Source organism: Medicago sativa, chromosome 7, assembly GCF_051527215.1.
Source record: "Medicago sativa cultivar Bolivia chromosome 7, Bolivia_mono, whole genome shotgun sequence".
NCBI classification, from domain to species: Eukaryota; Viridiplantae; Streptophyta; class Magnoliopsida; order Fabales; family Fabaceae; genus Medicago; species Medicago sativa.
The window spans coordinates 51,873,408-51,890,668 of record NC_140755.1 but is presented as its reverse complement, the minus strand read 5'-3'; the positions used below and the strand labels follow the sequence as shown (position 1 = coordinate 51,890,668).

General features: G+C 32.6%; 1 protein-coding gene across 1 annotated transcript; it reads right to left on the bottom strand.

Annotated features, from left to right (window-relative positions):
- Positions 1 to 10,461: 10,461 nt before the first annotated feature.
- On the bottom strand, positions 10,462 to 11,963 carry LOC146906605 (F-box/LRR-repeat protein 16-like). The gene is made up of 2 exons (XM_085728895.1): positions 11,040 to 11,963; positions 10,462 to 10,861 (listed from the first exon to the last, which is right to left on the bottom strand). The coding sequence occupies exons 1-2, from the start codon at positions 11,939 to 11,941 to the stop codon at positions 10,462 to 10,464; spliced, it is 1,302 nt and encodes a 433-aa protein (XP_085585021.1). The 5' UTR covers positions 11,942 to 11,963.
- Between the last annotated feature and the right edge of the window lie 5,298 nt (positions 11,964 to 17,261).

The window sequence follows — 17,261 nt, the reverse complement described above, 5'->3', positions numbered from 1 at the left end:
TAAATGTCATCAACTTAAAACAAACACCCTCAGTCGTATTATTATTATTATTAGTTTCAAAAATGAATAAAACTTCCATCCTTACATTTTCAAGAAAGTCATTCGTAACAATAAATATTGAAAACTTGAAACAGACAGTCCTTAAATAATTGAATCAACCTAAGCAAATTTTAAGAATTTTCATTAAACTTCCTTAAAAACATGTTCATAACCCTAAGCAAATTTTAAGAATTTTCATTAAACTTCCTTAAAAATTGAGTGATCAAATTATAGCACTATCACAAAAGTTCTAAAAATTTAGAGCCTGTTCGATATAGTTTTGTTGTAAGGAAAAAATTATTAATTTTTCTAAAATAATAATCACTTTTAAGAGTAATCACTTTTAAGAGTATTGCATGCGTTTGTTATAACTTTTTAAAAAATCAGAAACTAAAAAGAAACAAGGGGACATATACAATGCATTTTCCGAATTTGTAATAAGGCATCCCATTTGTTGACGCAATTTTCCCTTACAAATGTAATTTAAAAAACACCAAATTGAACCACAGGCAAGCAAATTTCTAATCATTTTTCATGTGGGCATCAAGTTAGAGTACCATGTAGGCATAAAGTGTAAAAAATATCAATTGATCTAGGCTTTACTTACATGTGAGGATGGATATGTATTAAAATTAGGAGATTTTAGACATCTGATTAAAAAGTAGCAGATGCTCTAGATGCTTTCCTTCTCAATCGATATACATGCAATGTATCTGAGGGAATAGACATAAAAATTATAAGCTAAAATCTTCAATCATCTATTCACAGTTGAAGATGCATTGGAATGAGAATCTTCAAAAATAAAAAGACGCTGTATTCGATATCCATTTTGTGCAGTATCTGTACATTAGGGTCAAAAAATTTGCTATCCATTTTCATCACACTAATTAACATCTTGACATGTTGAGTAATTAATTGAAAAATATGACAACCATGGAATGAGTAATTAATCCTTTGAGGTAACATTCATAATTTGGCGAAGGAACATTCATTCACATATAGAAATAGAGGTGTATGAGATATTCTTTGAGTTTATTCATATAAGTTGGAATAACAAAATAGTCATAAAAAGGTGACAGACATATAACACCATCATCATCAATTATTGAAATTATGGACAAATAATAAAGCTGCATAAACATGATAAAACATGCACAAAACCCATATTAGAATCATTCCGGCTCCATAGCATTCATAGCCTGGTTAGTTTCTTCTTTAAATTGTTGAAGAATTTAACTCTTTCATTGTTGTTTTATTTGTTACTGAGTTTGAGTGTAGTGTAGTAAAATTTCTTATATACAGTGATTAGATCTAACAAAACTCACATACACCCATATTAGAATAAACAACACTGACGACAACAAGAACAAGTATTGTTGTTTTTGGATTTCCAAACTGTTGTATTTGGATTTCCAAATTCTATTATCTACCGAAGTTGTTACTAGGTTGAGTCACGACCAGGTCGCTCTCTTTAAGACGTTTCGTGGCACTACCCAAAATTGTGCAAGGTAGACTATCAACCACGCCGCCTCCAGGATAAAACAAGCCCAGCTACAACTGTGCGGTTAACTACTGCACTGTAGAAAACCGTTCGAGAATTACACCTTCAAATATGGTACTAAGACCACTCTTTAATGCTGAAACCACTTTAATATGGTATTATTACCATTCTATATGGTTCTAAGACCACTCAAATATGGGTGTTTCCACCATTCTAACCCTTAAGTTCTCCAAACTATCAATATGGTACTGTGACCACTCAAATATGGTGTTACCACCATTTCTCCTCAAATAGAAAAATATTGTTATAATATTTATATACCGTTAAGATCATTCTTGAATCCGACGGGACATTATTATTCCAAATAGGGACTATGATCTTAAAAGTACTCTTTATTCCGAAGGGACATATATTACCGAAGGGACTATGAACTTAAGACCATTCTTAATTCCTAAGGGACATTAAACCGAAAAGGGACTATGGTCTTAAGAACACTCTTAATTCCGAAGGGACAGAAAGGAGTAGAAAAAGGAGAAGGACTTGTTAAACAAGTCGAAGGAGGGAGAAGAGATGAAAGACTCGTCAACACAAGTCAAAAAAGGGAGAAGAGAGAAAGAGTTCCCGACAACTCAATGAAACTCTTTTGTGTGTGGAATGCACTGTGTGAGCTCTCTATTTATAGAGAAAATTCACAACTAATAAGTGAGAAACTTTGGGAACAAGTAATATGAGAAACTTTGGGAACAAGTAACATATTACTTTGCGATTAAGTAATTCACATATTAGATCTAGTACAAAAATATCTTAATTGAGTACTAAAATATATTAAATTTAGTACAAAAATATATTATATTATGTACCAAAATATTTTAGCAAAACTTGGGGACTAAGAAAGCACTTTCTAATAATGATTAAATTAATTATTTAATTTATCATTTCCAAATAATAAAATATATATCAATATATATTTTTTCTCTAGTGCTTATGTACCCCCATTAATTAGAGGTACACCCCCACTATATAAACACTACTAATGTGTGTGTTCCATCCGATGTGGGACTTCCACTTTTTTCAATTCACACAACACTAGTTCTACCCAACATGGGAATTTGTGTTTAGTCTTTTTAACTCAATTTCCACACATGTTCCAACAATCCCCCACTTGAATTTAAAAAATGGTTTCATAAATAACGTCAAAAACGTCTCCATAAGATTTGCTAGTAAACAAAGGTGTCGCCTACAACTTGAACCTTTGCATAGCGAGTAAAATTCTGATTAACCAGAGTTGCTTACAGCATTGAACTCTATCTCAGACATAGAACCCACACACAAACCTTTTCATAAGGTGTATTCTAAAAGCCCGTGCGTTTATGGCCTTGCACGTGTATCCCGGTTTTAACGAACGCTCTAGGTATTCTGCCCCGAATCCCATAGGAACCGGCCCTTAGTTCCACATTCATATAGGTGAGTCTATCAAGAGTACTCCTGTAGCTATGTACTCCACTCCAAATAGAGTATAGATCTCATTAAGAGTTTCTATTATCTCATCCTTCTATCGCTGCAGGAATCATGCTTTCTTACTTTTATCATAGCATGTTCTATCACTTGTGACTTGTTATTACCCATTGAACCTATTTCTTGGGATCTCCAGTCATGTAGGTCGGGTTACCATCACTTGTGACCTTTGGGCATTAGTCTCATCCTATTGGATGTGTTTAGGACTTTCTTTCTAGTAATTCCTTTCGTCAAAGGATTGACTATTCTTTATCAGTACGTGCACGATCTACTTCAACTGTTCCTTTTGAGAGTAGCTAGCTCTCTAATCCTTTATGTGTTTGTGCCTTAATAATCGTCTCTTGCCATTGTAGTAACGATTCTCAATTTTGTAATAGCTGCAGACTATCACAATAAATTAACACTTCTGGAAACAGTTTTACCCACTAAGGGTTCTCAGCTAGCAAGTATCTTATCAACTTGCTTCTTCACTAGTTTTCTCTAGTGTTCTCATCCCAGATTAATTCCATAGTGGACTGAGTCAATATCATTTGTTTTAACAAACAACTCCTCTAGTGATGCTCAATGTACAGTCACTAGTCGCTTTAAGACTCATCTGAAGGATGTTCTATTTTGTATCTTTTACCATTCATGTACAATATGATACTTCTCATTTGTATCTTGTACCATTCAAGTACAATAGGATACTTCTCATAATGTAATCTTAGAGTCATAGTCTTTTAAGGCACCTCATGACTCTTTCAATAGCATCACAATGCTTTTCTTTTGTCTACTAGTAAACTTGCACAAGATTTTTACGACATCGACAATGTCGGGTCTAATACATTCATTGGCTTACCTAAGGACTGCCAATGATGCTCGCATATTCTATTTTTTTAACTTCATCTCAAGTGTTCTTACACTTGGATCATAATATATGCTTTCAAGTTTACATTCAAATAATAACATTTTCTTAAGATCTTCTCAACTTTGTGAGATTTATCAAAAAAGTTCTCTTTTCTGATCTAGTAATCTTGAAACCAAGAATTACTTCAACTTTGTCTAGGTCTTTCATATCAATGTTGTTGATAAACAATGATTTCACATAATTCATAACATGAATCTTTAAACCAAGTATGAGCAAGTTGTCTTCATAGAGACATATGATCGTGCAAATATTATTTGTCACTTTCATTCACTTTATACTCATTCGATAACATTAGAATGTCAAATTTTTCATGTCATTCCTTAAGAGTTTATTTTTAAACCTCACAAAGAATTATCTAACTTACATAGCCTGTTTTTCTTGTCCATGAATCGCAAAACTTTCAAGTTGTTCCATATAGATTTCTTCTTTCAGTTCACCATAAAAAATGCAACTTTCACATCCATTTGGAGTACTATCGAGTTATGAACAGCGGCTAAAGGGACTAGTACTCTTATGGATATGATTTTCGTGACTGGTGAATGAATGTCGAAGAAGTCTATATTTTTCTCTTTGTCTAAAACCTTTGACTACAAGCAAAGCCTTGTATTCATCAACCGCACCATCAGGTTTTAGTTCCTTTTTCCAAAATCCAAATACAACCAATTGGTTTTGCAACTATGAGACAAGTCAACCAAGTGTCATGTTTTGTTAGACTCTAGAAAATTCATTTCATCGTTTATTGTTTTTGCCATAATTCAGCATCCAATGAGGATATAACTTCTTTAAGGCTTAATGAATCTTCTTCCAATGTATAAACCAAGTTCATACTCTTTAGCAATTTTAGCTTTCTTACCTCTTTGAGGTTCTATAACATCTCGTATGATGTTTTCATAACTATTTCTAATTACATGAATGTGATTAGATATAGTGCCCCCACTAGTTCTTAATTTTTAGAAGGGAATTTATTTCGCCCCCACTAGTGCCCCCACTATTCTTTAATTTACAGGGGTATTTACTTCATAGAAATCAACATCTTTTAATTCTATGATCACTTTAACATTTAGGTCATAAAACCTATATGCTTCGTTATTTATAACATACCTAATGAATACACATTCATAGGCTCTACTAGTGAGTTTATCTCTCTTGGGCTCAAGATCCGAACTTATGTCAGACAATCCCAAGTTCAAAAATAAGACAAGTTGGATTGTCTTTTCTTCAAAAATTTCTTAATTAGAATTTTTGTTCTTAGACTTTGGTACTCTATTCAATTTTGTTATAAAAATTGAACATATCAAGCGTATCAATTTTATTTTCCAAAATTCACAGTCCTCAATAAATATGATAAAAATATCATTTTATCATTTCTAATTAATTTATGTGCCATCAATTTCACACATATCATAATTTATTATGTTTAGAGATTCAAATTCTCTAAATTCTGATTTATATGAACTTTTGGTTCATATATCTTGACTGCAATAAATAAAATTGTCTAATCATATAACGTTGGAATTAAGTCCAAGTTACTCAAGTTTAAAATTAAACGCTTGTTCACATGTCAAATATTAAAATCACACAACTAATAGAAAGATGATTTAATTTTTGAACATATACCAACAATAAAGTAGTCTTTCCCAACAAAAATGTTGTATACAAGTCACTCAACTTGTTCTTAAAGGAACAAATCCAAAAATAATTTAGCAATCGAGTTCATATCTGTCAAAAAATGGTACTCGAGCTCAAATTCATAAAGATATACGTGTGGTCTAATTTACCAAAGAAAACTTAGACCAAGTGCTCGAACAGGAGGTTGGCTTATTGAAGCAAAGCATAAGATCCTTCTTATGTGGCAAGCTCATCCTTAAATTTATCGTTCAAGGGTCACACTGTACAAATTTTTTCAATACTTGACAACCAAATTTTATCCAACTCTGATCCGTTGCTTTCAGCACTTACGAGAAATATTTGTCTTTGTCAATTGTCAAGAATCAAGTAAAAATTTAAGGACGGTGCATCAACACTTGTTGGGTCTATTCCCTTGATCAATAAAGTTATTTATTCACATTGCAATTCTGATTTTGAAAATAAATTTCAAACAAATTCCGAGTCACACATGTGAATTTCTTAGTGTTATTGTTATAACAACAATCACTTCATTGTTTCAATCGAAGGATGTATTTCTAAAGCTTGATTTATCCTTAACATATTTAGGGACAATTTAACCTCAATAAGTAATTTCTTCGGTAGACATAGTAGATCGAAACGTCTTAAAATTGTTGTTTTTGGATTTCCAAACTGTTGTATTTGGATTTCCAAATTCTATTATCTACCGAAGTTGTTACTAGGTTGAGTCACGACCAGGTCGCTCTCTTTAAGACGTTTCGTGGCACTACCCAAAATTGTGCAAGGTAGACTATCAACCACGCCGCCTCCAGGATAAAACAAGCCCAGCTACAACTGTGCGGTTAACTACTGCACTGTAGAAAACCGTTCGAGAATTACACCTTCAAATATGGTACTAAGACCACTCTTTAATGCTGAAACCACTTTAATATGGTATTATTACCATTCTATATGGTTCTAAGACCACTCAAATATGGTGTTTCCACCATTCTAACCCTTAAGTTCTCCAAACTATCAATATGGTACTGTGACCACTCAAATATGGTGTTACCACCATTTCTCCTCAAATAGAAAAATATTGTTATAATATTTATATACCGTTAAGATCATTCTTGAATCCGACGGGACATTATTATTCCAAATAGGGACTATGATCTTAAAAGTACTCTTTATTCCGAAGGGAATAGACATAAAAATTATAAGCTAAAATCTTCAATCATCTATTCACAGTTGAAGATGCATTGGAATGAGAATCTTCAAAAATAAAAAGACGCTGTATTCGATATCCATTTTGTGCAGTATCTGTACATTAGGGTCAAAAAATTTGCTATCCATTTTCATCACACTAATTAACATCTTGACATGTTGAGTAATTAATTGAAAAATATGACAACCATGGAATGAGTAATTAATCCTTTGAGGTAACATTCATAATTTGGCGAAGGAACATTCATTCACATATAGAAATAGAGGTGTATGAGATATTCATTGAGTTTATTCATATAAGTTGGAATAACAAAATAGTCATAAAAAGGTGACAGACATATAACACCATCATCATCAATTATTGAAATTATGGACAAATAATAAAGCTGCATAAACATGATAAAACATGCACAAAACCCATATTAGAATCATTCCGGCTCCATAGCATTCATAGCCTGGTTAGTTTCTTCTTTAAATTGTTGAAGAATTTAACTCTTTCATTGTTGTTTTATTTGTTACTGAGTTTGAGTGTAGTGTAGTAAAATTTCTTATATACAGTGATTAGATCTAACAAAACTCACATACACCCATATTAGAATAAACAACACTGACGACAACAAGAACAAGTATTGTTGTTTTTGGATTTCCAAACTGTTGTATTTGGATTTCCAAATTCTATTATCTACCGAAGTTGTTACTAGGTTGAGTCACGACCAGGTCGCTCTCTTTAAGACGTTTCGTGGCACTACCCAAAATTGTGCAAGGTAGACTATCAACCACGCCGCCTCCAGGATAAAACAAGCCCAGCTACAACTGTGCGGTTAACTACTGCACTGTAGAAAACCGTTCGAGAATTACACCTTCAAATATGGTACTAAGACCACTCTTTAATGCTGAAACCACTTTAATATGGTATTATTACCATTCTATATGGTTCTAAGACCACTCAAATATGGGTGTTTCCACCATTCTAACCCTTAAGTTCTCCAAACTATCAATATGGTACTGTGACCACTCAAATATGGTGTTACCACCATTTCTCCTCAAATAGAAAAATATTGTTATAATATTTATATACCGTTAAGATCATTCTTGAATCCGACGGGACATTATTATTCCAAATAGGGACTATGATCTTAAAAGTACTCTTTATTCCGAAGGGACATATATTACCGAAGGGACTATGAACTTAAGACCATTCTTAATTCCTAAGGGACATTAAACCGAAAAGGGACTATGGTCTTAAGAACACTCTTAATTCCGAAGGGACAGAAAGGAGTAGAAAAAGGAGAAGGACTTGTTAAACAAGTCGAAGGAGGGAGAAGAGATGAAAGACTCGTCAACACAAGTCAAAAAAGGGAGAAGAGAGAAAGAGTTCCCGACAACTCAATGAAACTCTTTTGTGTGTGGAATGCACTGTGTGAGCTCTCTATTTATAGAGAAAATTCACAACTAATAAGTGAGAAACTTTGGGAACAAGTAATATGAGAAACTTTGGGAACAAGTAACATATTACTTTGCGATTAAGTAATTCACATATTAGATCTAGTACAAAAATATCTTAATTGAGTACTAAAATATATTAAATTTAGTACAAAAATATATTATATTATGTACCAAAATATTTTAGCAAAACTTGGGGACTAAGAAAGCACTTTCTAATAATGATTAAATTAATTATTTAATTTATCATTTCCAAATAATAAAATATATATCAATATATATTTTTTCTCTAGTGCTTATGTACCCCCATTAATTAGAGGTACACCCCCACTATATAAACACTACTAATGTGTGTGTTCCATCCGATGTGGGACTTCCACTTTTTTCAATTCACACAACACTAGTTCTACCCAACATGGGAATTTGTGTTTAGTCTTTTTAACTCAATTTCCACACATGTTCCAACAAGTATAAAGTATTTCTAAGGCTTATTTAGTAGAGCTTTGATTCTCTCTCTTTCTGAAACCCTTTCAATTATTTCAAAGCAGAAGAAAACACAATCTATAAGGTAAAATATCTTCTTTCCTAATCGAAAGAGTCAAAAACCTAAACAATTCTGACTTTGATAGTTTCATATTCCAAACAAAACACTACTACATATCTTTGATGAATCTCTAATCTCTTCTGCATATCTACTCCAACCGTGTATGCCTCCTTGCTCCCTTGTAGAGTTCTCCAGCTAACTTCTTAAACTGCAGCATAAACGACAAACTTAAATTTATACGATAAATTTGGTATCAAACAAGCAAATCCAAAAATAGATACATTTAAGCATGTAGATGAACAAAGAACATGCAAATTGCCATATTATGGTACTTACTAGTTGTGTGCAGGGATGTCATTTTAACATTACTTCCAAGTTCCAAGCGGTAAAAACAAACGAAACTAAAATTATATACATATCTTGAATATTCAAAGAAAGATTACAAACATTCTTGCTTTTTGATTATTAACATCATCATTAGATTCTTATCTCATTTAAAAAGAGGCAGGAATGACACATCCAAAAGATCATACGTATAAAGCAAAATAGTATTTTTCACAAAGATTTCAATAATATTGGCAATTTATTAGAAGAAAAAACGCTAACAAGAACGGTACTTATCATGGACATATGTTTTCACACTGTCATAGAAATATTATCTGCCTTACAACTTGATCACACTACACTAACCTTTGATAGTTACTGTCCACAATTCACTCATGCATGAACTAATACATTTTATTGGAGAAGCAATTGTCCAAAGTCAAAATAGAACACAGAGCAGATATGTAGAAGCAATTAAAGAAATTCATTGAATTCACACTAATTGATACTCCCTCCGTCTCACAATAATTGTCACTTTACCATTTTTCTTTTTCTCAAAATAATTGTCACTTTAGAATACCAATGCAACATTTATTTTTTTTTCATTAATATACCCTTATTTATTGAATTTCATCTAACTTAACTACTCCACTAACTACAATTAATAAGGGTGTTTTAGTAAATGACACTAATTTTACTATCAAAATCAACCCAACTAATCATTTCCTTAATAACCGTGCACAAACTTTAAACTACTATAATTTAGAGACGGAGGGAGTACTAAAATAAGTTATGTCGATCCCAAACATATTACCGCACACAAAAATGTTTCTGATATTTTTATAAGCCTTGTCCTCAAAATACAAATCTTAATGACTATAATCTCAAGTTATGCAGGACACTGAATTGTCTATAGGATGATTTATCTGAAAGCCATACAAAAGACGCACAGGTACACATATTATAGAGTTAAACATACATGAGTTATCATACTTCAAACACATATCATTAATCAATTCATAAGTTATATGCCTTATTTACTTCATATTAGCTTTCAAGTTAAATCAAAATTTAAATTAAGCTTGACAGCTGAATTGTGACTTATGGCGCTGCCATGGTGGGCATCAGCATTCCTTCATAAATTGACTGCAATGGTTGTAAAAAAATCTGTCATCCTACCATGGCGTAGCCTTTCAACAACGCTGGAGCCAACTATTTGTATTGCATTGTACATTATATAAACATGTTGCACTATTACTTGGGCAATTATAATTCAAATTTGTAAGATGCATTTTAAAAAGGAAATTTCTTAGAGAAGTAAATGTTGAAACAAAATGATCTTACAGTGTTCAAACTTCAGCATTGCAATTTCAGAATACTAGCAAATATGGCATCTTTATCTCTTAAATGAAATCCCGCCATATTTATCTCTCTCAATTGTGTGACTCCCTTACAATTTTCAAGTAATAATTGCAAAAGCCCACAACAATTCTTTGAGATCATATAAAGTGTTTCATTATCAACCTCTGTATTTGACAAGTTCAACACCTCCAGTTCGGGAACTTCAAAGTTCATTCCACGTAGTTTCACTCTTGAACAGAAGGCTAAGTTTAAATGTTTAAGCTTGCAACATTTCCTTAAAACCTGACAAATACCTTCAGATATTTTTGGGCAATCCTTCAAATCAAGTAGCTGTAAATTTGGGAAAATGGAAGCAAATAGTATGATTATTTCGGGTGAAGATCCTCTCCATTTCCTAAATAAAATGGAAATGTCAATTACTATAGTTTTGAAGTAAATATATGATATAAATGCACACATTTCAAGAATTGAAGACATTAATTGCACATTTATACACCAAAACTTTGGTAATGGAACAAATGGAGAGAACTTAAAATGGAGAGGATCTTCACCCGATTATTTCATCTCTTAACCGTGAATTGTAACCCAAATAGAGAGACTTTAATTGAGGGTATACACCAAAATGCCCTACAGTCTCTTTCCCAATAGATGTGTGTTCCATTTTAATCTCACCAAGTGAAGGACAGTTTCTAACGAGTGAAAAGAATGTTGTTTCTGTGAGATCAACACACCAACTAAGGTTAATAGACACCAAATTACCAAGAAACAAAGAGAAATCAACAACATATTGATCATTTAGAAAAGAAGTTCTCCGAAGTTCCAAATGCTCTATACATGGAGACTTGGATAACAGACGGTGAATAGTATTAACGAAGTTAGTCTGATTGTTAGGGAACACCCGAGGGTGATAGAGGTTGAGTTCTTCTAGCAAAGGGAAACAATCAACAATGGGTGACAAATCCATGTCACAAAAAACAGCTGCGCAACAAGTGAGAGATTTCAAAGTTGTAATATTTTGCAAGAAAGCTTGCAACCCATCTGCGGGAAAGCGGCATCCGAATGGGAGTATGAGTGATGTGAGTTTTAATGGGAAATTTGAGATTTGACTGAGAAGATCATCGAGGTTACGGTTATCATAGAAGTTTGTGAGGTCGAGGGTGTTGAGGTTGGTGAACCTTTTGAAGAGAATAGGGAGGAAAGGACGTGTTTCTACTTTGACTGTGAGAGAAAATAGAAGACGATTGGTGATGGAGAGGAGCTGCTTGGAGACGAGAGAAAGAGAATTCAAGCAAGATCTGTCGTTGATGATGAATCTGAAGACGCATTCCCAACACTCGTCAGCTAAATAGAAATCTGAAATTCTCTTCCTCCTTTTCGTTGGATTTTCAGTGTGTTTCGGCAGTGGTAGATATTCCGGTGAAGATTTTAGGGAAGAAGTTTTTTTCTTGCTTTTCATTGGATGGTTTGAGCGCATGGTGCCGCACAGTTTCAGCGATGGTTTTAGGGTTTTCGATAGGAAGAAAATAAGGGGCAGTTTTTACCGTAAAATATTGTTCCTTCCTTCTATATTTATACATGCTAATGACCTTTTGTGTTTTTTCCTCGAAATAATTTAATTTAAAATAATATTTTTTTATAAAGTAACAAAAATTGTCAATTATAAAGTGCCATACCCTAAATTGTATACATTTCCTAAATCTACTTCAATGAACAACGTAGAAACTGGCCCGGTCAATCTTGTATTGAACAAAAATACTTGTTTTTTTGGGGAAGCGTGCTTATAGCATTTCATTAATAATAATAGTCTCAATACAAGTGGGTATTTCATAATAAACGGCGTGACTAGCTGAACACGTGGCCTCTCGTGCAAGAGTATGAGCCACCGCGTTGGCTTGTCGCCTAACAAACTCCACCCTAGAGTTAGAAAATAAATTGCGAAACAACGAACAACAGGAAGAAATAATGCACCCAAATTCAGACAAGTCGTTTCTAGTAGAAAGGAAGGCATCAACTGTTAATTTATAGTCTGTTGCAAAGTCCACGTTATCAAACTGCATATCACTCAACCATTGCAACGCAGCGTGCAGCCCTAAAGCTTCATCCACATCCACCAAAACTGTACAAGGATATGTAAGAGTTTTAGCCAGAACAAAAATACCTTCCGAGTCGCGAAAGTATTCGGTTTATATGAGGTATATATAGCAAAGTTCACCGAAAGAATCCCAAATATTGACATGCTGTATGTTAATGTGATTGGCCTGTTTTGCGCAATTTTCTATATATACCCCATTATCACAAAGATTTCTATTTACACCCACCCTATAAAAAAATTTGGCTGTACTTAATAATGTGCCAAAAAAATTATTATCGAAGAAATTGGTGATATTTTTTTGGGCTCTTTGGTCATAATAATGTGCCTCACTAATATTAAAAATATTGGTGATATTTCTTTTTGAGGAAAACAATATTGGTGATATTATAATCTAAGATATTGAGATAATTTTATAACAAAATAAATTATATTTTAGTTAAAAATGAGTTTACTAGAGAAATTAATCTTAACCTTATCTTTTATCGGTTCCAAAAAATTAAATTATATCAATACAGTAATCTTAACTTTCTTGAATCGATTGAAAGGATTGCAAAAATTTCAATCAATATAGTTAAAATTTCTTACGTGCTAAATTCCAGTCTCTATTTTTCAGGAGTTAAAATTTCAATTTACATCGTAGGTCCTATTGTTCTCTACTTCTCCGATATTTTATTTTATTTTGGTGTGCATGGAGTATTTGATTTATTTTCAAGATGTTGTCTAATAGTTTTTTTTAATGACATATTAGGTAAGGAGCCCTTTTCTCATATTATGTCTAAGGCCTGAAAAACTCTAGGAACGGCACTGCTCCTCTAAGTATGGATCGGTTCAGAACTTTTATATATCGGTTCGATTCAATATTAATTCGGTTCAGTTTTTTGTTTTTTCCCCACCCCTACTCATTAAAGAATCCTATAAACAAATCGTTTTTTTTTACAAATTAGACGGTATTTTTGCCTCAAAATAAATTTGAAAAGTACCCCCACAAAAATAAAAAGACGTTGTATTTGATATCCATTTGTGCAGTACCTGCACATGTCATTATATATAGGATCAAAAAATTGATCATCCATTCATCACACTAATTAACATCTTGACATGTTGAGTAATTAATTGAGAAATATGACAACCATAGAATGAGTATTTGGTTCGGTTACAGATACGTAAATCCTTGAGTTAACATTCATAATTTGGCGAAGTAACATTCATTCACAAATAAAAATAGAGATATTCTTTGAGTTTATTCATATAAGTTGGAATAACAAAATAGTCATAAAAAGGTGACAGACATATAACACCATCGTCATCAATTATTGAAATTATGGACAAATAATAAAGCTGCATAAACATGATAAAACATGCACAAAACCCATATTAGAATCATTCCGGCTCCATAGCATTCATAGCCTTGTTAGTTTCATCTTTTGTTGAAGAATTTAACTCTTTGATTGTTGTTTTCTTTGTTAATGAGTTTGAGTGTAGTGTTGTAAAATTTCTTATATACACCCATATTAGAATCAACAACAATGACGACAACAAGAACAAGTATAAAGTATTTCGAAGTATAAAGTATTTCATTCTCTCTCTTTCTGAAATCCTTTCAATTATTTCAAAGAAGAAAACACAACAAATCAATATCAGTCATAGAAGACTAACGAACTATTTCAATGCAAGACTGAGGCAATTATTTTAAACAGATAAAACTTCTTTCTTCCCAAAAACAATCTATAAGGTAAAATATCTTTTCTCCTAATCGAAAGAGTCAAAAACCTAAACAATTCTGACTTTGATAGTTTCATATTCAAAACAAAACACTACTACATATCTTTGACGAGTCTCTAATCTCTTCTGCATATCTACTCCAACGGTGTATGCCTCCTTGCTCCCTATAGAGTTCTCCAGCTAACTTCTTAAACTGCATCATCATAAATGACAAACTTAAAGTTATACAATTAATTTAGTATCAAACAAGCAAATCCAAAAATAGATACATTTAAGCATGTAGATGACCAATGAACAAACAAATGGTATTTTCTAGTTGTGTGCAGGGATGTCATTTTAACATTACCTCCAAGTTCCAAGCCGTAAAAACAAATGAAACTAAAACTATTTACATATCATGAATATTCAATGAAAGATTACAAACATTCTGGTTCTAATTTATCATGAATATGATCTGACATCAAACAAAAAGAGGCAGGAATTAATGATACATCCGAAAGATCATATGCATAAAGCAGAATAGTATTTTTCACAAAGAAACAAAATCAAGACAATAACTTTACTAACTTGTAAAGATTTCAATTTACAAAAATTACTACTACTTAAGGATTTCAGAGGAATACAATTAATGTGACAACAGTAAAAGGAATTTCTGAAAATACATCTTTTATCTTTTCATTGATAATGATAGGGGTTTTTACAAGCAAAATCTTCTCACTTAATTATTATAGAGAAGATATCCTTATATATGTATAGCCCAACAACTATCCTAAACAGAAGGTTGTTACATAACACAAGTTAACAAGCCAATGACAAATTCAAATAATAATAATAACTAATAAACTTTTTAATCTAAGGTGTCCTTATGTTATACTAATCTTGAATAGTTTATGTCCACAATTCACTCATGCATGAACTAATACATTTTAGTTCAACATCTTTCATTCATAAATTATAACATCAAAATAAAGTTCCTTAAAAAAAAAAAACATCAAACCAAAGCCAAATCCAATATTCTCAATAAAGATTATTATCTTTTAAATTGTCCAAGGTCAAAACAGAACACTCAGAGAAGACATGCAGAAGAAATTAAAGAAATTGATTGAATTCACACTAATTGATGCTAAAATAAGTTATGTTGATCCCAAACATATTACCTCAAATGAAAATATGTTGATCCCAAACATATTACCTCAAATGAAAATAAGTTAAGTTATGATACTCTAAAGAAAATTCATGATGATTATTCATTAAAATTGCCATGGAACATGTTATTTATTGTTTTTGTATGTTACTGGATGTTTTGGTGCATTGCAGGAACCATTGAGATGTGTTTTGGGTCAAAAGTTGGAAATTTGGTACCACAGACCCGAAGAACTGCGCTATTAGCGAAATCTACGCTAATAGCGAAATTCTTCAGGATGAGCCACGCTCCAGGGGCGCTATTAGCATAGCCCTCTGGTTTGGCCAACATGCTTTTGGCCTGTTGGTCCATCCTGGGGTCCGTGGTGCATTCCGGAGTCTTACTTTCAACGTTTTACAACTTTATAACCCCAAAACGACATCTAGGCAATGCATATAACACGTAACGATTCTCGAATTAAAAATCATGGCAATCATAACATAATCATCAAGAACGACTTATGAGAGATTCACTTGAATGTGAAGGGGAAAGTAATATTTTCATTAAGGGAAGAAACATAGAGACTCGGCATAGTTTGTCGAGAATAGAATAACATCATAGAGACGATGTATGATAGAATGTGATACGATTAGATATCTTTTCACTAAGAATGTTTTAACAACATATGAGTGTCGCGTCTCTTCTGATCACACTAGGTTGGTTTCAAGAGGTTTCCATTAGGTGACACAGGATTAGCCGTAAGGGACCCACACATCACTTAGGGAGTTCCGTTGGCTTACCTTAGATAGGTTTCCATTGGTTAGATAGGGTTTGTGCTCGGGTTTACTCCATCCCGGGGCTTTCCGTAAAATGAATTCAGATATTGTTATTGTTCAACGCTAACTCCTAACCTAATTAGTTCTGGTTATGAAACAACGTTAGATACGTTCAAGCCTTTAACTAGAATAGTTAAGGATAGTTTTGTCGGTGACGATCTTAGGTTTTCCCCTAATCGTCCGACTTAGTAATGTGACATATGTATAGACCTCGATACTTAGAGTGTATCTTGGAATAGCGGTCTTAGACTTTTTCCCTTAACCGCGATGTCACATCTAGAGATATTAAGCCTATAACAAGTTTTGATGAAATTCTAGACATGATTAGCATGCACTACCGTCTATGTAAACATGACCACACACGTATAATCAACTGTCAGGTTGTATTCACTACTACAAAATTGGGAAAATATAGCGCCTCATAAATAGCGCTTTTAACACTAAAGCGCTATAAATTAAAACACGGAGGTCTTAGCTAGCGCTTTTTTGAAAAAGCGCTATCTATCATTTTAAGTATATATAGCGCTTTGTATTGAATGCGTCAGTATAGGCTAAATAAAAATAATAGTTATTTAAATAAAAAACATGATTAATCGTATATGGCACTTTTTATGAAAAGCGCTATATATAAATCAACCTTAAATAGCGCTTATAGGTTAAAAAAAGCGCTATTGTATGCTTGAGAAAGATAGCGCTTATAGGTTAAAAAAAGCGCCATTTTATTAACTGATTTAATGTACATTAACTAACAGGTCCCCTGCATAGCATATTTCAAATATTTTTTGAATTTTTATGAAAAATGGATTGCAGTAACAAAGCACACCTTTTTTTAAAAAAAAAAATTTGGTACAAACCTTTTTTAATTCTTTTATCATATATATAACAAACCTTTGTTATGTATATTATATATAACAAACTAAATCTAAACTTTAAAAAAAAAAAAAACAAATCTAAACTTTTTTCCAAAAAACAAATCCAAACTAAAAAACCAAATCAAATGTCCTGGTCCCACTAAATCCTA

What these genes read in the sequence shown, in the direction of transcription:
- LOC146906605 (XM_085728895.1), bottom strand. Translation starts at nt 11,941, where the DNA reads ATGCGCTCAAACCATCCAATGAAAAGCAAGAAAAAAACTTCTTCCCTA. An exon ending in TATTTGGGTTACAATTCACG is followed by an intron (nt 10,862 to 11,039) that starts GTTAAGAGATGA and finishes CATTTTATTTAG; the next exon opens with GAAATGGAGAGGATCTTCAC.